The sequence below is a fragment of the Callorhinus ursinus genome, unplaced genomic scaffold (genome assembly GCF_003265705.2).
Source record: "Callorhinus ursinus isolate GAN/ISIS: 27379988/994484 unplaced genomic scaffold, GSC_fseal_2.0 scaffold4, whole genome shotgun sequence".
NCBI classification, from domain to species: Eukaryota; Metazoa; Chordata; class Mammalia; order Carnivora; family Otariidae; genus Callorhinus; species Callorhinus ursinus.
Genome location: NW_027397066.1, coordinates 143,636,002 through 143,656,464, shown reverse-complemented (window position 1 = coordinate 143,656,464; position 20,463 = coordinate 143,636,002). Strand labels below are relative to the sequence as shown.

The 20,463-nt window shown below is 39.6% G+C and overlaps 1 protein-coding gene across 3 annotated transcripts in view; it reads left to right on the top strand.

The window, feature by feature from the left end:
* SH3RF1 (SH3 domain containing ring finger 1) overlaps window positions 1–20,463 on the top strand; it is a 176,767-nt gene that overhangs the window by 104,254 nt on the left and 52,050 nt on the right. For all 3 annotated transcript variants that reach the window (XM_073892481.1, XM_025874436.2, XM_025874437.2), the window contains exons 3-4: window positions 7,651–7,926; window positions 8,740–8,835. In XM_073892481.1, coding sequence (XP_073748582.1) covers window positions 7,651–7,926; window positions 8,740–8,835 — 372 coding nt within the window. The remainder of the gene's footprint in view (window positions 1–7,650; window positions 7,927–8,739; window positions 8,836–20,463) is intronic.

Here is a 20,463-nt window from a genome sequence, read left to right as displayed (position 1 = left end):
TCTGTAAGGATTAGGCAAGGGCCATGCAGAGTTCTGATACACGGTCATTCTTCTCCATCTAGTCCCACGCCCCCACAGGCAGGTGGGAGGTTTAGGAAAGGGCAGGGGCAGATTCATGCCAGGAATCAAACTGTTTTTCAAATAGACAGAAACTTGACCTTTTACCAGGAAACATCCCTCATCTTGCCATGAGTCCCCAAGATGATAGCTCAAGTTACTGCAGAGAATTTTCCCAATAACTTTTCCTCTTCTTTGTAAAAATACTATTGTAATTATTAAACATGTGATGAAACAGAAAACTAATATTCAGGGCAATGAGTGACATAAATTTCCTGCATTTTATTTCCGTGACTGCATTCTCAATAGCTGTCTTCCCTTAGAGAAATTCAGTAAGATTTGTTTTCTTTAATGATTTGTCTGTCAGTTGGATACTCCCTTTTTAAGGCCAGCCAAGAAAAAAAGCTATATATCAACTACGTGACTATTTCCTCATAACCACCAAATGAGTTTGAAAGGAAAATATTTGTTTGCTATGTAATTTGTTTCACATTTTTCAGATGCCAGCATTTTGCTTAGTACAACTCAACTGCCCATTTCTAGAACGGATCATGTTTTTAGTCATGTTTCCAGGGCTCATTGAAGTGGACACCAGTGAGCAGACTCATTCACATCCCCCCAGGTTTTTCTGTGGCACCTTCGTATGCTCCAGGTTTCCCAGCAGTCTTCAGAAACAGGGAATGAAATTCTTTCCTCAGTATTCCTGCTCCTCCCATGTCTCAGTGTCAAGCGCCCACCAACGCTGTGTTCCATAGGAGGCACTGAAGACAGTTTCACAAGGGTGGGCTCACGGTCTGCCATTCGTGAGGAGTACCAGAGGCACAGAAATATGTGAGTGCATATGCTGTGCAATACACTTAAGCTGGTGAGCCTGACTATCCACAGAATTTTCTTTTAAGTTGCTTTTCCTTTAGGTACGGTATTTTTTACACTTAGCCATCCACATCATAGACCTCAGCCTAGAGATAAATTCATTTTTTAAATTTATTTATCCACCAAGAATTTATTCGCAGACGCTGAGGTTGTAGGTGCTCATGATCTAAAGATGGGTAACACATCGTCCCAGATCTCCAGGAGGTTATAGTCTGGTTGGGGAAACAGGTTGTAAACTGAGTGAGATGAAAACCATAGTAACAGGATGAGTAAGACATGCTGGAGGAGCACAAGAACAACACTTTCTCCAGATTTGGGGGAGGAAAAGTTAGGAGACTTCCCCAAGGAAGCAGTGCCTGCACTGGGTCCTTAAGAACAAGTGGCCCCTACATCTGGGAAACAGAATCTGTCCTGGCCTTATTTACATCTGATTCCAAACAACAGAAGCAGTCATGCTAGATACAATAAAAATAGAAGTGGAATAAATGCAGTGTAATTATCAACTGTAGCTCTGTCAAGATGTGTAAGTGCTGGGGACTCTCCATGTAGGAAGGTGGACAGAGATGGGCTGCTTTTGAAGAATTTTGGTGAAGGAGTATCTTAGTCCATTTGGGCTGCTATAATAAAATGCCACATTGGGAAGCTTATAAACAACAGAAATTATTTCTCAGTTCTGGAGGCTGGAAGTCCAAGATCAAGGAGCCCGCATGGTTGCATTCTGGCGAAGGCCCTCTTCCTGGTTCATGGCTGGTGCCTGCTCACTGTAGCCTCACAGGACAGAGTGGCTAGGGAGCTCTGGGAGCTCTCTTTTATAAATGCACTAATCCCATTCATGAGGGCGCCACCCATAAAACCTAAGCTTTCAGGGGCCCCACCTTCTAACACCATCACCTTTGATGGTTAGGATTTCAACAGTGAAATCTGGGGGGATACAGATGTTCAGACGATAGCCAGAGGGGATGGCCTTTTGGAGGTTGGAGGTGACGACTACAGACTGGTTTGCTTGCTGACCGTGGAAAACATGAAGTGGAACAATCATTGCAAAGGGAGGGCCATAAATTCCATGGTTTAGGACATTAATTTGATTGAAGAGGTAATTGGGAATTGTTTCCACATTTTAAAGACATAGGTGATATGGATAAGATCATGTTGCAGGAATTATTCTTGCTACTGTAGTTATATTCTGCTTATTCTCTTTCTACCTCTCAAATTCTTAGGGTTTTTTTTTAATCCCCTAAATCTAGATATTTCCTAAGCCATGTGCCTTAGTCCACTTCTGTCCCTGTAACAGTGCTTTTCAAACTGTGCTCTTGAGTGCCCCCGTGGGCACTCCTGGCAAGTAGGAGAGGGGAGCCACGGTTGGCCCTGATTCCACCCCACGGGGTTGTATTTATCTATTCTCTATACTGCAGTTCCTAGAAAAAAATTTAAGAGTGCTCTTTATTTTCTCTCTGGATGTTTGAATATAATCTTCTGAGCTCAACTTACTTCATTCTGTATTTACATTTGATTAAGTATTGATTAAATAAATGATTATGTATTATCACTTGTTTAAGTAACAGTGAGAATACTGCCCAGGGAAAGCTGCTACTTTGTCTCCTCTCCTTTTAACCTTGGGTTTTTGTTTGGTTTTTTTTTCCCCTCCCTCCACCCTTCCCCTAAACCATTAATATCATTAAAACAACAAGGCTGAAAGCTATAACTGGCTGATTGCTCTTTAGTCATGAGTCAGGAGAGAAACTCTATAAGGGCTTATGGGTTGGGTTGTAGGAGCCGAGGGTGAGGAGAAGGAGCAGGTAAGAGTGTATGGAGTGTAAGCTGGATCTGGGTGCACAGGGCTCAAAGCTGGCCTCAGTCAGCCCACTCTCTGAGGCAGGTTGGAACCAGAACCACGTCAGGAGTAGAGGAGGACAGGCAGCCTGCAAAGAGTCTACTTAAGGAGAAAGCTGAAGAAAATGAGCATGCAAGAGGACAGTGAAATAGTAAAATAAGGACAAAAAGACAAGAAAAGTGAATGAAGAAAACATGTATTTCTTCATTTTTGTTTATTCACAAATGCCATCCTCAGAGTGCTGGTAGATACGATTTCAGTTAGTCCGGTGAGAAGATTTTATGTGACAAACTTGGGGTGGAGAGCAGATAGTAGCTTAAGAAAGTGATCACCAGATAAAACGCCCCAGTACAGTGCTCTCCACAAATAAATTTTAAAGGAAAGAACAAATAAAAGATGGGCTATCATGGGATTATGGGATTCTCAGTCCCTACTGCTTTGGAAAAATAACTTGTAATACTGGATGTTTGCTATATTGAAATTGAAATATTTTGAGTGATGGTCCAATAATATTTGAGTAATAATCAAACCTAGACATCTTGAGAGTAATACTTAGGACTTATTAACTATTAAAAAATCAGTATTATTATGAAATACTATTGGTACATTCTGATAGATTTTCACTTTGTAGGGAAAAGCCAACAAGTATTTTGTTGTACAAAGGATAGTTTATTTACTTTTAAAAATATTTATTCATTTGAGAAAGAGGGAGAGATAGCGAGAGAAACCATGAGCAGTGGGGGGGAGGGAGAAGCAGGCTCCCCGCTGAGCAGGAACCCCCCCCCCCCATGCGGGGCTCCATCTCAGGACCCTGAGATCATGACCTGAGCTGAAGGCAGATGCTTAACTGACTGAGCCACCCAGGCACCCCTACAAAGGACATTTTAAAAAATCCTTTTCTGAACCCATTTTGCTACTTATTACTCTGTGTGTAGTACTTCCTATTATTGTAATTTCATTGTGCTTCAGTTCTTTCTGGAAAGTTTTTGAAAGTCAAGGAGAAATCAGCCATAGTTTGTGCCCATTTAGATATAACTGAATTATTAAATTATACACACTGTGGTGCTGTTCCTACGGCAATAGTATCTTCCAGATACTCTTTTTAGTAGGTCATTGAATCTTTTTTACTTTATGGAGCGGTAAGAAATGCATGAAGAGATTTGAATTTAAGGAGGCTGTCTTGCATGCATATCTGGGCATTGGCATTTAGAGTCTATAAAATAAATTGGCAGTGAATGTTTTATTTACCCGTCAGAATCTCAGCTACATCATCAAGTAGTACTTTGCCAGATATATTGGAATACACTTGATGATACAAAAATGGACTGTAGAGTGTTTAATCAAAAATATTTGTGTGCAGGTCTCATAAGGATTTTAATGTCATATTAAATATCTGTATACCTAATGTAGAAGCAAAATTACTTGAAGAGTAAAACTGGCCAACTGTCATATTTATTCCTTTTTATATGAGCAAAGTAGTCCCTATTTGTTGAAATGTATTTCAGATTAAGAATTGTTAAAATAGCTCACCTGTCTAAATTGCCAAGGTTTTTGATAAAGGTGGCAGCATGAATGACAGCTGCAAACCCAAGGTTAGACTGCAGAGTCAGTTTCTCTCTGGCTTTCTCTCCTTTTAAGCCTCCCTTTCATGTGTAGCCAAGTGAAATGTAAGCTCTGCAGATCCTCAGGGGCCTTGGCCTGATGAGAGGATACAGAAGAAAGGCAGCAGTTTGGAAAGCCTGCTGAAGGCACGGAGGGCAAAGGGCCTGGGTGATGACATGACTCCCAGACCTTTCTAAGGAGATGAATGAGAAGGCAGTGCCTCCGTGGGCCCCGGACGTATTTTACCCACAAGAGGAGTCCGAGGCTATCAAACCAATTGTTTTGGCTTTATCCTTCAGATGTTGCAAAAGGAAAATGCATTCTTTTATGGCTCTTCCAAGTCGTTTGACCATTTATCCTTAATCATCTGCAGTCTGTGTGGGAATAAGCCTTTAAAAGATCACTGAACTTTGCTTGATTTCAAATCAGAGTAGAATTCATTTTATTTAATGTGGGAAACCTTCATTTGAGAAACTTGACACAAACTGGCTTTTTAGCCTCTTAGAATTTAATTGAAAAAGAACACCATAGAAAAACACAGCCAGATGCACAAATGTCTGCTCGTGGATTAGATTGCCATAAGCTTTATGATTCTTTCTCTGTGGTTATTGATCATTGAAATAGCCTTAGCAGTCAAGATTTAGCAAATCAGTGTGAATTAATAATTTTAGGTTGCAGTCTCAGAGATGTGACTAGGCTAACCATAATGTTACAAGTTTTATCCTTGCCATTCATTGTATCAAGAATGTGTGGTGATTTTAGGAATACTTAAGAGATTCGCTTTGGTGGAAAAGTTAATAAGTTCATTGGGCCACTGGTGTGTGGAAGTGATCTGTGAAGAAATAAATTCCTTAGGTTCCCACATAAGCATGTCACAAAAGAACCATACTGTGTTTTTTGGGGAATTTTACAGATCTCTTCAAGGAGCAGTTCAGAGTGGTTTCTAAGAGTGCTAAATGTGTATCTTGGTGCATGGATTTGGCTGGCATGGATTTGGACAGAGTGGGCCAAACAGAGCTAATTGAGGTGGGGGAAAAATCGAGAGAACAGCCCATAATGGTGAATAGAGTTATTTGTCACCGAGTTTGTAATAGGATTTTCAATTAATTCATGCAGGCTTCCAATGCCTTACATTAGCCCTGTCAAGATGAACTACAGCCACATCTAAAATGCCATCCCCTATTAAACCGTGCATGTCAGTGAATTTGTAATTTCTTCTGTTGAACCAGAAGATGAATGGATTTCACTTAGAAAACAAATGTGTGCTTCAGAAATGCACATTTCGAAATCCCAGTACTTCCTCGGAGGAACATTCTTTGCATTGCTATACAGTGAATATGTATTAAAAATGTAATTGCTATGTGAATTCATCCAAAAGGAAAAGCATCCAGCTGCGTAGAGACGAATACATTTTCAGGTGCCGTGTTTCACTGGTGAGCAAGGCTTTTCATACTGGGCAGTGATGATGATGATAATAGTTCATGCATGTAGCACTTCCTAACTGCTGGGCCTTTTGTAGTGGTTTACATACATTAACTCACTAAATCCTCACAAAAACCCAGACAAAGAAATTGAGGCACACAGAGGTTAACTTTCTCAAGGTCACACAGCTAGTAAGTGGCTGAGCTGGGATTCAAACCCAGGCATTCTGGCTTCTGGAGTCTGTATTTCCAACCCTTACCTGAAACTCTCTGATCATAGTCCCATCAGCTATGTTCTAAGAGTTGGTTTATTACAGTACTTGTCAGTTCTCTGTCTCTGGCTCAATCACTCTTGCCCTCTTTCATAGTGATATTTGTTTCTGTGTTTATTTACTGTTATTTCCTCACACCTATCTTGGGAAATACTGTTATATTATGATAACCAGACTTCCAGAAATAGGTAATAAAGTAGAGCGTGCAGTGAGGCATCTCTGTGAGAGTAGACAAAAATTAGAATCATTCCACAGAGTTGGACACTGAAGGGAATATGACTAAAGTTCACAGGATTGTGAGGCACCAGAGTTCCTGATGGACATTTCCCTTCCGCAGAAACCAAAGGGCACAGCAGAATTGTTTATAAGATTAGGTCATGGCCGGATAACAGGAGTCATGCCTTCATAGGCAAGATCTTAAGGCAGGGTCCAAAAGTCAGAGGGCACATGAGGGTTGTCACAACCTCTGGAAGGCTCAGCTCCTGCCTCCTCGGGATATTGGCCTCTCGAGCAGCCCTCATTAACCAAACGCAACATCACATGAATCAAGCCAACACAAGATGACTGCCAATAGCATTTTGAGAGCCAAGAATTGGCTATTCCTCTTAAGCCAAACAAAAATATTTAACAAAAAAAGTTTGGCTTAGGAGTAGGCCAGGCTCTAAATCTCTGACTAGAAACCAAAGCAATTTTTTTTTTTTCGACAGAGAGAGACACAGCAAGAGAGGGAACACAAGTAGGGGGAGTGGGAGAGGGAGAAGCAGGCTTCCCACGGAGCAGGGAGCCAGACTCGGGGCTCGATCCCAGGACCCTGGGATCATGACCTGAGCCGAAGGCAGCTGCTTAATGACTGAGCCACCCAGGCCCCCCCACAGTAATTTTTAAAAACTATATTATGAAGTTCTGTTGCCTCTGGGGTATAAAACTTCGATCCATTTTTGGGGGGTGTGGGGAGATGGAAGAGCCCAGGGAGAGGGCAGTACTATGAGTAATGCTTCCTATTTACTTCATTAGAAAGATTAGGCTGTAAAAAAATTTTTCAAGTAGTTTAGGCCTGTGCTTTGCACATAGCTGTCAGCCTGACCCCATTCTGTCCATTTCCTACTCTAATGCCTGACCCTTGCTTCTTACCATGGCCATCTGTATTTCAAACCTGTGAGGGCTTGTCATTGCCTGATGGACATAACAGTTGAACCTCTTTACATGTTATTCAAGACCCTCCATGAGTTAGCTTCTGCCTACTTCTACACTTTATATTCCATAATTGCTCTCCAGGAACACTGCATTCTTTATAAAACTCCAGTCCCTTTGCACAGCATGCTCATGTCTTTGCTGTTGCTGTCTCCTCTGCTTTGAATGCATCACTTCTCTCTTTTATTCTTCCACTCCAGCTTTGCCTGGCTAACTCCTGTGTATCCTTGAAGACTTGGCTCATGTGTCATCACTTCCTCCAGGAAGGGTTTCATTTTCCCACCCACTAAACTCCAGAGACCTGCATGCTATGTTGAGTTGATTTTGACTAAAAAATGTAATAGTTAAATTTTCAGACATTTTTGGACCATCCTTTAATTAAAAACTCATCTCTTTCCTTAAGGGTATACCTCAGTTACCTTGTGCCAAAGCGTTGTACAACTACGAAGGGAAAGAGCCTGGAGACCTTAAATTCAGCAAAGGTGACATCATCATTTTGCGGCGACAAGTGGATGAAAATTGGTACCATGGGGAAGTCAATGGGATCCATGGCTTTTTCCCCACCAATTTTGTGCAGATTATCAAACCGTTACCTCAGCCCCCACCTCAGTGCAAAGCACTTTATGACTTTGAAGTGAAAGACAAGGAAGCAGACAAAGATTGCCTTCCATTTGCAAAGGTAAATTTAGAATGAGATTGTCTGTTTGCCAACTCTTTTTTGGACCTGGATACACAGGAATATGGCTTGTATTTCCTTTTGTAAAAAGATAAAATAGTTTTAGTATTTCACTGTGCTTTTAAAAATACCTGGGAGCAGTTTTCTTAAAGTCATAAAAAAAAATTTTGTGCATAGGCTGTTCTTATATGAAAGATAATTTTGGTTGATGTTCTGTGTGTTATCATTTTCATATTTAGAGCCTAAATGTAATTCTAAGCCACTTTACAGGGTGTGTGTGCCACTCAGGAATTTTAATTTACTGAATTATGAATAACAAAATGAAACATCATTATTTCCTTATTTTATGCATAAATTTCTCTGCCAGAAGCACACAGGAGTATATCTACTGAATTGATAAAACATTTTAGAACTTTTAAGTAGATAAACACAATACTGTTTCTTTTTTTTAAAAGAAAAGCAGTAGGATATGCATTTAAATGCGCATTTGGTATATTATCAGAGAGAACATGAGAAGAGCCTGAGAATCAATCTAAAACAGAAGTTCAAGAGCCTGGGATGGGTAGCATTTGAAGTTGTAAAAAGCGTGAGCCCCTGTATAGGAGTACATAGTTTTACAACTGTCTGAAGGGACCAACTGTTTGATTGATTAATGGCCACTTAGTTTGTGACAACACTGGATTCATGTACTTAAAGACATGTCATAGCATTTTAATTCATGTACTCTTAAAACTTGGGCGGCCCTTTACTGAAAAGGAAAATTAAATGACGAGCTTAACGTGGGATCAAGTAGACTAATGTTTGCTGTTTCTTCAGGATGATGTTCTGACTGTGATCCGTAGAGTGGATGAAAACTGGGCCGAAGGAATGCTGGCAGACAAAATAGGAATATTTCCAATTTCATATGTTGAGGTAAGTTAATCTGTAGAAAATTCAATCATGGTAGTAGTACTCAGCTTAGTAAACAAATCTTACTTACACATTTTGGATTAAGATGTCTTCCCAGGGGCACCTGGCTGGCTCAGTCAGTAGAGCATGCGACTCTTAATCTCAGGGTCATTGGGCATGGAGCCTACTTAAAAAAAAAATTTTTTTTAATTAAGAAAAAGGAAGCCCTCACAATCATTTCGCAATATATACACAGAGCAAATCATTAGGTTGTACACCTTAAACAAATACAATGTTATATGTCAGTTATATCACAATGAAACTGGGGTAAAAAAAGGAAAGACAAAAACCCAGCCTACAGAAGGAGGAGGAAGAGAAGAAGAAATCGTCTTCACACAAAGCACCAGGAATGCCCTGTTCCAGATCACTGGATGGATTAGGAAGAATTGCTCCATCCTGCCTACAATTACTGAATACTCTGAAATGTTTGAAACTCTTCACTGTGTCCCCCTGCTAAAAGCATTCCTGTGTCTTGTTAAATGTTACTGTATGCTTCCTATCAGTACCTATATTGTTTCCAGGTGTTCTATTCCATTTGCCAGCTTTGGGAACAGAAGGTTGATAAGGTTCTGAGTAAGGTGGGAGGTGAGTGTGTGATTGTTTACTTATTTCTTTTCATTATCTGCCACATCATCAGAACTAGAACGGTGATTTGCAGAGTAGGCCTCTAATAAACATGATGTAAAAGAATGAATATTCCCCCATGTTATCCCAGGAATACCTTAGTCCCTCCCCTACCCCCCTTCCTTTTTAATCAGCTTTACTCGGGAAGGTTATGGCCAGCCTGATTCAGTGAAGTCTTTATAGAGAGTATGGTTCTGTTACTTTAAAGAATAACACAAATTAAAAATGAAATAGGATGTTACAATTTATTGTAACATTACATCATAAGCCTGCGTTACATCATATGTCATAAACATTCATGTCCTTTAGTCATAAGAATTTCTTGCTGAAAACAAATTGAAGGCATTTTTAAAGAATGAAACAGTGCAAACAACGTTACAAAGTTAGCTGAGGTCACAGAAGGATTCTAGAAGAAGTGAGTTCTTAGTGGATGTCTGTGTGATGGATAAATAAATGTTAACCAAGAGTAATAGAAAAGGTGCATTTTTATGGCAAGGAGAACATCCATGCAGGAAGACTGGCATGTGCAAGAGCCAAAAAGTAAGAGAGAATAGGTTGTTTGGGGAAATTAAAAGTAATTCTGTCATTTAAGATATCAAAGCATGTATCTTAAGCATGTAAAAAGGAAAAACCACCATTACTTATTTTTCCACCTTTTTATCTGAGGCATTTGTTTTGGCATGATTTTGAAAACTAAAATGACAAATCCTGTCATTGTAGTTAAAGTTTTCATTAAAAATCAGTTTGACTACCGTATGCCCATGGAAAAATAATTCAAACCATGTACGAGCCTTGATTTTTATCCATATGTTCCTATTTATTGAAACATTTTTTTCTCCTTTGAAAGTAAACAACAGAAAAAATTCTTAACTCTCAGGCAATCCTTCCTGTATATTATTTTTATATTCTAGCTGTGGGTCATGGAAAATTACAAGCATTTCCAAGTATTTGAATAGTTACACTGAAAAGCATGGGTAAGCACGAGATTAGTAATGAAAGCTTGTCTTTACTTGTTAGGTATTATCAATATTACATGCCAATACTTGGTTTGTGATGCATGAAAAAGGATTGCTATACTTTTTTGTTATTGAGCAGGTGTAGAATTGTGCAGATAGGCGTAAAGGATCCACCCCTGGCAAATCGAGAGTCATTTTGAGTCGCTCGGGTCATTAGGATTATTTATTCTAACTTAAGTTGGAAAGATAAACTTCTGCCCAAGGGGAAGGTATTTTCATTCTTCTGCCTCCTTTCTTTCAAATGAGTATTTTTCTCATTTGAACCAGAATTTTGCCAGTTGAGACCAGATAAACAAATCATCTATCTCTAAGAGACTATGAACATTTCTTTGATGTCAGGCCATCAGATTGAAGTTTCTCGTAGGAGCAGAACATCTGGGGATTAGTAACACCTGGTTTAGCCTTCAGGGGAATTGGGGGGGATTTCAGTAGCAACCTATCAAAATTCAACTATTTAAATAAAGTATAGACTGTCTTACAAGGCAGTCTTAGATGGGGTAAAGCTAACTATAAGGAATCAAAAACTGAACCTTTTTCCTGAAATGGTCTTTATGTTGCTCTGACCCACTTAGGGTCCAGACTATCCCCAGTATAAAAACAGGCTGTGTTATAAAAATCCAGGTGTAAAACAATCTCTTGTATCTTATAAATATACATTTAAGTCTCCGTGATTGTTAGGTGCTTTTGCTTTTTTCACAGTACTCCAAAAACTGTTACCTTCCCCCCTCCCCCAGATGGTCTGAGAGGATCAAATGTGTAACATATTTTGAAGGGTCTGGCACTGCTGTTTTTTATGCATAGTGGTTTGGAGCTCAGACTGGACTGTAATCCAGAATATGGCAGAGTATAGTAATGATCAAATAAAAGAATCTCACTACTACATATAATGAAAGAAATGAGTTCAGAATTGAATTCTGAGTCTCAGGGTGACATCTTTGATCTCCACAGGCCTGTCAGCAGAAGTGGGAACTCCCCCTCAACTCCTGCTGGTTGGCTTTGCTCATGGAAATGCTCAAGGAACTTGGTTGTGGCAGAAACTCTACACAGAATGGGCTTAGGGGTGGGATTGTGGACCTGGAGTAGAATCATGGGGTTCAGCTGTGGAATTAGGGGGTGGGATAAATTGAAAGGAGCTGAGTATTAGAGGTGGGTAAAGAGAATTGAGTGGGAGGAATGAGACCCTGAGAAATAGAAATGCTGCTGCAATGTTTACCCTTCCTTCTTGTCTTCTTTCTCTTTCTCTTCTCCCTTAACATCCCATAACTGTGTAGTACAATCTGCACCTGTATTAGAATAAGGTAATAAAACTGTGGTGTGGTATAGCCACAAACAAATGACCTTTTATTGAAGTACAGAATTCTTCACAGTTTGAACAGAGTGGGAGCCTCTGGTTAAGGAGAATGAGTAGGGCAAAGAATGGCCCCTTAGAGCCTTTGTTTAAGCACCTAAGATTGAGGTTGAGCCTTAGAGGTTGTGGATTCTCTTCTGCTTAGACAGGATCTGCCTAGACTTGGGCAAGCTGGAAATTTGGAAGGGGTAGGGGTTTCTTAGGGAAATCTGGGGAATTCTTGAAGACACCATGCCAGGATACGTATAAAAGGGTATATTTGTCAAGGACTGAATGCAGTATAAAAAAGAAATCAGTAGCTTTCTTCTTTATTTGTTCAAAAATACCACTCTTCTGCAAAATAGGATGGAAGACTTTAACAATGTCATTAATTCAGAGCTGACTCATTCAAGTTTAGCAGTCGTTTGAACAAGTATGACATGATTCTTAGCAAGCAAAAAAGTTTGAATGAAGTAAATGCTAAATATGGGATTTGCGATGTTTTCAACCATTGTGCATTGTAGGTTCTGGTGAACTATAAATTTTTATTAAGTTTATCATTTTATTTTGATTCTTAGTCATTCATTTCAAATATCACTTGCCCAGTTTTTTTTAACAGCAACAAAAAAATTATTTAGCAACCTGCTCCTCTGCTATATAGATGTAATATAAAAATAAGCATTCTTTATGTGCAGATGGCATGAAGTAGGTATGGCCCAGTAGACAACTATGCTTACTCTTTAATTACTGCCAGAAAGAAGGGCTATGTTTCTCATTTTTTAGATCTCTGCCACTTCTTCTGACAGACTTTTCCTCACCACCTTATCTAAAGTAGTTTCTCCTTTTCCAGTTGCTTTACCTTCCACACCTGGTGGTGTGATTGTGAGGAAAAACTTGGACTCTGAATCCAGATGGCTGGGATTCAAGTCTTTGCTCTACCACTAAGTGTCTAAGTGACTTTGGTCCTCATCTCTTCATTTGTACAATAGAACCACTTCATAGGGTGGGTTAATTCCAACTATACTTAAAAGCAGTGCTGTAGTGCCTAGTCAGAGCTGTTTAAGTGATAGCTATGATTATTATCCCCACTGTTATTATTCCTTTATAGCATTTTATATTCTCTTCAACTATTTTGAGTTATTTGTTGATGTGATTACTGTCTTCCTGCCCCTATTAGGAAGTGAGCTCCTAAGGGTAGCACCTTATCTTCTTTCTGGTTTACCTTGGTCCCTTGAGGTCCTTGTATAGCCCCTGCCCATTATAGGCTCTCAATAAATATTGGTTCTAAGAATGAATGAACAGCCTAACAACCTTTAGAGCGAAAGGTTCTAAACCAAAACCAGATTGGTTTTTAGATGTTGACAAGTTTTACATTTTTTAGCTAATACTCCCATCTTTCACTACCTAGGCATCTAGTTCATCATTGATTTATCTTAGTGTTATTTCAGGAAGTTCCATTTCTCAACGCCTAAAAGGTCTGTTGTGTGACCTTAGTGAGATTTTTTTTCTTTTTAATTAATGAGGCTGGGTGAGTATTTGGTTGTGCCTACTTTAGAATTTTTCCAAACCAAATAATGGTAACCGTATTCTGTGGATTAGATCTTGAAGCCTTTACTGATTATTTATCTCTAATATACAGATGACTCCCTAGTACTTTCTGAGATGAATTTTCACCTGCTTAGGATTATTCCTTTGGCTCCCTTGAGGAGAGCTGGGTGACCTTATTGTCAAGGTTCCTCATTTTTTAAAATAACATTATTGAGTTATAAGTGATATACAATAAGCTGCACATATTTAAAGTATACAATTTGATGAGGTGTTATTTGCTGTTTTCAACTTTTAGGAGCAAACCACAGGCAATTCTTGGGAGATGTTTCCACAGCTAGGGAAGAGAATTAAGTGTTATCAGCCTTAACAGGGAAAAATCATATGTGCCGGTCTCAGAAAGCACAAGTGGCCTCAAGGATAGGAGTGCTAGCTTTCTCTTCTACAGAGTCAGGGAATTGGGAGATATCATCTGTGCTCCAGGAAATAAGAGGTAGAGATTTAGGTACATAGTTAGAAGTTGACAAGGTGACTGACCCTTGAAGGAGCTCAGAATAGCAATAACTTTCTTTCTTAACCTAAAGCCTTTGCTCTAGAGAATAATAAGAGCAGAAGACCAAAATAATAGTCTTTTTTATTAGAGAGAGTTAGAGAAATGAGAGAGGGGAATGTGGGGAGGGGCAGAGGGAGAGGGAAAGAAAGAATCTTAAGTCGTCTCCTGACCCAGTGCATGAGCCCAACCTGGGGCTCCATCTCACAACCCTAAGATCATGACCTGAACCAAAATAAAGAGTCAGACGCTTAACAGACTGAGCCACCTAGGTACCTCCAAAATAGTAGTTCTTGATTATTAATCTTGACTTAATAATCAGAGGTGATTGAGCAGTTTAAGAAAATATTGTATCATCTGTCTTTTTCAGTGTATTCTTTTCCTTTAAAATTACAAAGTAAAATGTTCAATTAATTGAAAATTTTGTTTAAGATTTTATTTATTTATTTGACAGAGAGAGAGAACAAGGAGGGAGAGCTGCAGGCAGAGGGAGAGGGAGAAGCAGGGAGGGCTCAGCAGGGAGCCCAATGGCGGGCTCAATCCCAGGACCTTGAGATCATGATCTGAGCTGAAGGCAGATGCTTAACTGACTGAGCCACTCAGGCGCCCCTGAAATCATTTTTAATAAAAGAAATGTAGGAAAATTGGGGGGAGGTTGGAGAAAATAACTATATTGCTTCACATCCAAATTTCCCCTTTAATTCTGAAGTAAATTAATTTTTATAAAAGAAACTTAGAGAAATTGTTAGAAAGAGAGGAAGAATTACTATGTTGTTTACCACACTCTTCCTTCAGTTCTGAAGTAAATTAATTTTTACAAATGAAATTTAGAGATATTGTTGAGAAATCAATAAGGGAGAATTATTCTGTTGCTTAGCATCATACTTTTGTCGATAGAGAAATGCAGCAAGACTGAAGGGCACACCGGAGGCTTTTATTTGGGGTCTGAGAACTGCAATTCAAGAGACACAGATTCGAGGAGGAATTGAAAATGTGTTCCAAAGTGGGGAGAAAAGAGAAGGGCTTTTAAATGCAAGAGGGGATTTCCAGTAAAGCCACATAAATTGTTTGTCAAGATTTATGATTAGTGCTGACAGGTTGAAGCTATTCTTATCTGAACATGATTGGTTGCTAAGGGCTATCACTAAGCAAAAAGTCCATTTGTAAGTAGAAGAAAAAAGTTCATTTCTCTTGAAATGGCAGAGTTGCAGCTGGTGCCCCAGGATGCTTGTTTGGCAGTGACCTGTATTTTAAAGCTTGCCTTTTTTTCAGGTGGGGACATGCAATAAGCCTTGCTTCCTTAATGGCCTCCTGGCTCCATTTTAAATAGCTCTCCTAGCAAGCCTGACTCCATTTTGATACTTCTTTCACATTTCTCCCCTTTGATTGAAATCTTTCCTTGGAAGGATTTGGTGATCAACTAGTAGGTCATCCAACATTAGTATAGGCATCCTGAGCTCTAGGAAGGCTCATTCTTAGAAAGTCACATCCCACAGAGGAAGGAAAGTAGAGGTAGGGTGATTGGTATGTTTGAGGAGAGCTTATGACCACATTTGCACAACAGGGAGGTTTTCAGGAGACAAGGCTTAGGCATTGTCCTCACTTGAGCAGTTTATCAAATTTATGATAGGAGTATCAAGAAGTCCAAGTGAGTAAGCTTGGCCTATCATTTGGAGTTTTCGAGCAATAATTTTGGTTTCCTGAATCATGGTATAACATTGAGAAAGGCAAAGAGTTAATAATTGCAGTAAAACAAAGAACTAATAGATTAATAAAACAATGACTAATATTATTTGTCATCCCTTTCTTAGGATGGTCCCCATCCTAGTTGGAAACCAGCTGAATAAATATGGAAATCTAAGGTTAAACCAGCTTGTTATTCCAGGGGAATGAGTTCCTTTTAGGGATTTGGTGAGTTTGAAAAGCTTAGTTGAATCCAGGTGCAACAGGAAGTGTTTGTGATAGCACAAACCCCTCCTTGGGCATTCAGTAGGTAGTCTAAAGCTATGTGGTTGTCAAGGACCACCCAGGAAGGAAAATCTAAAGATTTCTTTTGAGCCCTAATGACTCTAGCAGTTGATCTGCCCATTCTTTTTATAGTTTGGGATAGGTGTCATATCATGTATTTGTTCCATGCAGTTCCTGTCCCAGCCAGGAGCTAAAAATTCCACCAAACTGGGCTGTTTCTGAAGGGTTGACCCCTCCAGGGAGGTCACAGGCTTGGGAGTGGCCACACCTGTTGTGCTCATATACAGAGGAATCTTCATCAGGGTAATCCTCAATTATATTAAGGACTCTCTTTTGTCTTCCTGGTTTCTGGGAACCTTGAGTTATTAATTTAAGAATTGTGAGTGGAGTTGTTAAATAACCGGAGACATTGTCCAGGGAGTCTCCAACTATCTAAACAATCGAATGTCTATGGTTTATTTTTATATGCACAGACAAATATGTGTCCTGAAGGTACACAAAGTACACCTGCCAGTGTCTGGTTATTTATAGATTCGTTTACCAGTATGGAAGAGGGCATATGATCAAACCAGGAATCTGTATGTAGGTTAACATAATTATTTTTTCAGGCATTGAGTGGCTTGTTTGCCCAGCCTGTAGATCTCATTTCTAGTTGGGAGAAGGTGTTAAACAGAGGGCCAGGGCAAGATATACTAGGAGGATATTTATTGTTGAGTGAAACCATTGATAAAGGAGAGTTCATGGATATTATAGGTACTTCTTCAGATAGGAGGAACCTCAAAGCATGGGGGATTTGTTTTGCCTGGCAGCAAAACTATCTTGACACGATAAGAGGAGCTTGAAGATGTTGTTCGATTTGTGGTGCAATTCAGAAGGGATGAAAAATTACTGACAGGTATAACAAAGGGATCAGCTGTTATACCATGGTTGGTAAGGGGCTGATGATGACATATCCAGCAATCAGGTAAGTTTCTTGCTTTGGCCATAGTATGGGATAACCAAACAAAGGTACTTTTATGCCAAGTTTCCCTGTGGGCTGAGGACAAAATGAGTAGGATTAGGGGAATCATCTTTGGATATAGTAAAATCAGAGCTCTTTAAACAGAGTTAAACAATTAAAACCAGGAGGAATAAGAAGAAATTAAGCAGAGTGCAGTTATTGCTGTAAAAAGGAGTAGGGTACCAAATATTTCATGAATGTTCATTGGCTAAAGAGTTTAATATACAGGCCTGGTCCAGATTCTTGGAAAGCAGTCTACGTCAGTTGTCATTTGCTTCTAATCCTGGCTGGGTGGTCTTCAAGGTGGTCTTGTGTTCTCTGGAGACTTTTAATTTGAGGTCCCCAAAGGCTGGGGATGACCATTCGGGACTTGAGGCCCTTTTGAAATTAATCCATGAGTCATTACCCTTGGGTTTAGCATCACAAGGATTGGTTAATAATTTGGTGTGGTCCTTTCTATTGGAGCTGTAAGGTATCTTCGTGGAGATGATGTTTCCAATAAACATAATCACCAAGTTGGAGGTCATGGTAATGTATGTCTTTTTCTCCTGGGAGCATGCTGTGAAAAGATTGCTCTATGAGCTATACGTTAATTTTGAGGGCTTTTATGAGTTCCTTGCAGTAGATTAAAAGGTCTTCTTTTAACAAAAGTGGTTTGTACATTCCATCATCTAGCCTCATAGGTCTGCCAGTGATCATTTCAAAGAGTGACAACCTGCTTTTTTCCTGTAGGTGTGGACCTAAAGTTGAGCGGCTATTTAAAGGATTCTGTGCGTTTTGCCAATTGATTTTTTATAATCCTATTTGTACAGTCCACCAGTCCTGAGGACTGGGCATGGTAAGCTCACAATGAAAGTGTAGGATGGGCCAGATTTTACAGATTGAATTACCTGACCAGTGAAATGGAAACCTCTGTCATTATGGAGCTCTGAGGGAATTCCCCAAGCAAAAATACTTTTTTTCTAATAATATTTTGCCTACTGATGAGGCGTGGCTCTGTGGCATGGAAATGCTTCTACCCAGTGAGAAAGTATACAGATGATTACCAGTACAAATTTGTATCCCTAAGAAGGCAGCAACTGGATGAGGTCTATTTGCCATAAAACAAAGGGACCTGAGGGTAAGGGAAAATGTCGCATAGAGGTATGAATGAGTTTTCTAGGGTTATGTTTCAGACAAATTTGACATTTCTGGTATACTTGGGAAGGAGCTTTGAGATATGGCTTCCAGTAGCACTGTTTTCCCCATAAGATCATTATGTCAGTGTTCCAATCAGTTAAGTTGTGGGTATATTAATTGTTAATACAGGGAGGACTGGCCATCCATTTGGACCTACCCATAAATTGTTTTTTGGTTTATTTTATTTTTTAAAAAAGATTTATTTATTTGAGAGAGAGATAGTGAGAGAGAGCACGAGCAGAGGGGGAGAGGGAGAAGTGGGCTCCCTACTTCCCAGGGCCCTGGGATCATGACCTGAGCCGAAGGCAGACACTTAACAACTGAGCCACCCAGGTGCCCTGCTTTTTGGTTTAAATTTGCATCCTTGTTCAACACATTTTTTCTTATTTTGTTGGGCAGCCAAATGTGCTGTCAGAAGGTCCATCATATCAATAAAGGACTCAGCCAAGGTTAAGGATGTCCTGATTATATTAGGGGGTGAATTGAGGGCTGCTTTCTTGGCAGCTGCATCAGCCAAATGCTTTCTCTTACTTTCTTCTGTATTTGCCATGGAGTGTGTAGGAGTTTTTATAGGCTAGAAGTTTAGGTAATTGAATGGCTTCTTAATGGTTTAAAACACAAGTGCTATTTTTTTTTTTTTATCTTCTGTCCAGAGGAGGTCAGAAAACCTCTTTGTTTCCAAAGTATTACAAAGTCATGGGTAACACCAAAGGCATATTGACTGTCAGTATAAATATTGGCAGTTTTATTTTTGACTAAGACACAAGCTCAAGCTAATGCATGAAGTTGTGCCTGTTGGGTGGAAGTTGCTTGGGGCATTGAGTCAGCTTCAGTTGTTCCATTTAAGGAAACAATTATGTAACCAGCCTGTTATTGACTTGTTTCATCTTTTAGGTAGGATCCATCAGGAAACCATATTAATTCAGTATTTTCAAGAGGGCTTTCCTGTAAATCAATTCAAGGAGTCAGCAGTTGGTTTGTCAGTGTCCATCATGAGGAAGTTCATTTGTAGGCAAAGGAAGAATAGCAGTGTTTCATGTATTGTAGCAAGCAATAGTAATATACAAAGGGGATAGTAAAAAAAATTCATAGGAGGTTAGTCTGCTTGTGGATGGATGTTGAGTGTGATGGGACTTAAGCAGGGCTTCTGCCCAGTGAGGTGTATGTAGTCAGTGGTGAACTACTATTTCTTCTACATGTGGTAAAAGGTTAGTGGTGGCAGCAGTTGCTTGCATGCATGTCAGCTTATGAAGGGAATATAAAGGCTGAGCCATAGCAGAGAAATTATAGAATACAATTTCTACAATATCCTACCAACCCTAAAAATTCTGAGTTGTCTTTGGAAAAGTTAAGATAGCTTGAATTCTATTGGGATCCAGAGAAGGCTATGGTTAGTGATCAAATGTCCCAGATACTTAACTTGGGATTTACAGAATTGAAGGTTTTCTTTAGATACTTTGTGTCCCCTTTTTTGCTAGTTCCTGAAGGAGGTGGAGACTGTTTTTGAGAGATGCCTCTCCAGAAGTTGAACACAGAAGTCAGGTACGTATTGTAGAAGGGAGGATTGATACGGAAACTCTTTATTGGTGATGTCTGTCTTTAAGTTTTGAGAAAAGTAGGTTGGACTCTCAGTGTAACCCTGAGATATTACTGTCCAAGTGTATTGTTGTCCTCTCAAATGAAAGCAAATAGGAACTGGCTTCTGGAATTGATAGGAATACTGAAAAGGCACTACAGAAATATATAACTGTAAAGAATTTACTCTCTGGTGGTATGGCTTAGAGCAAGGTGGGAGGATTAGGCACAGCTGGGTGTGGAGGTATAACTGTGTTGCTTATTGCTCTCAGATCTTGGACAAACCTCCATCTCCTTCCATGAGGTTTTTGGACAGGATAGGAGTGTTTCAAGGACTTGTATGAGAAACAGTGAGACTTTGCTTAACGTATTCCTCGATAATGGGCTTAATTCCTTGAGTAGCCTCTGCATTTAATTGGTGAATATTAGGCAGGGGGTTATTTTCATCAGTTTATATTTTTATTGGTAGTACACAATGAATACAGCCAATATCAGTTACATTTTTAGGCCATAATTCAGGTAGAATGAGGACTGAGTGTGGCTCCAGTGTCTCTTACAGCTTTAGTTACCTCATTCCCAATGGGTAAGTCTATTTTCCCCAAGGAGTTAGTCAAAAGCATGGGGAAAATCCCCTTTTGATCCTTGGAGCATCCCTATTGTTGGGAGTATTTAGGTTGGAATCCCCAGGAGGAATTACGGTTTCAGAGGCTATTGGTCTTATAGGAGCCTCTTACGTGGTAAACAAAACTTTTTCCAGTGTCTGGGCTTTTTATAGTCGTAGCAGATGCCTTTAAGGGATGGCTTGCCT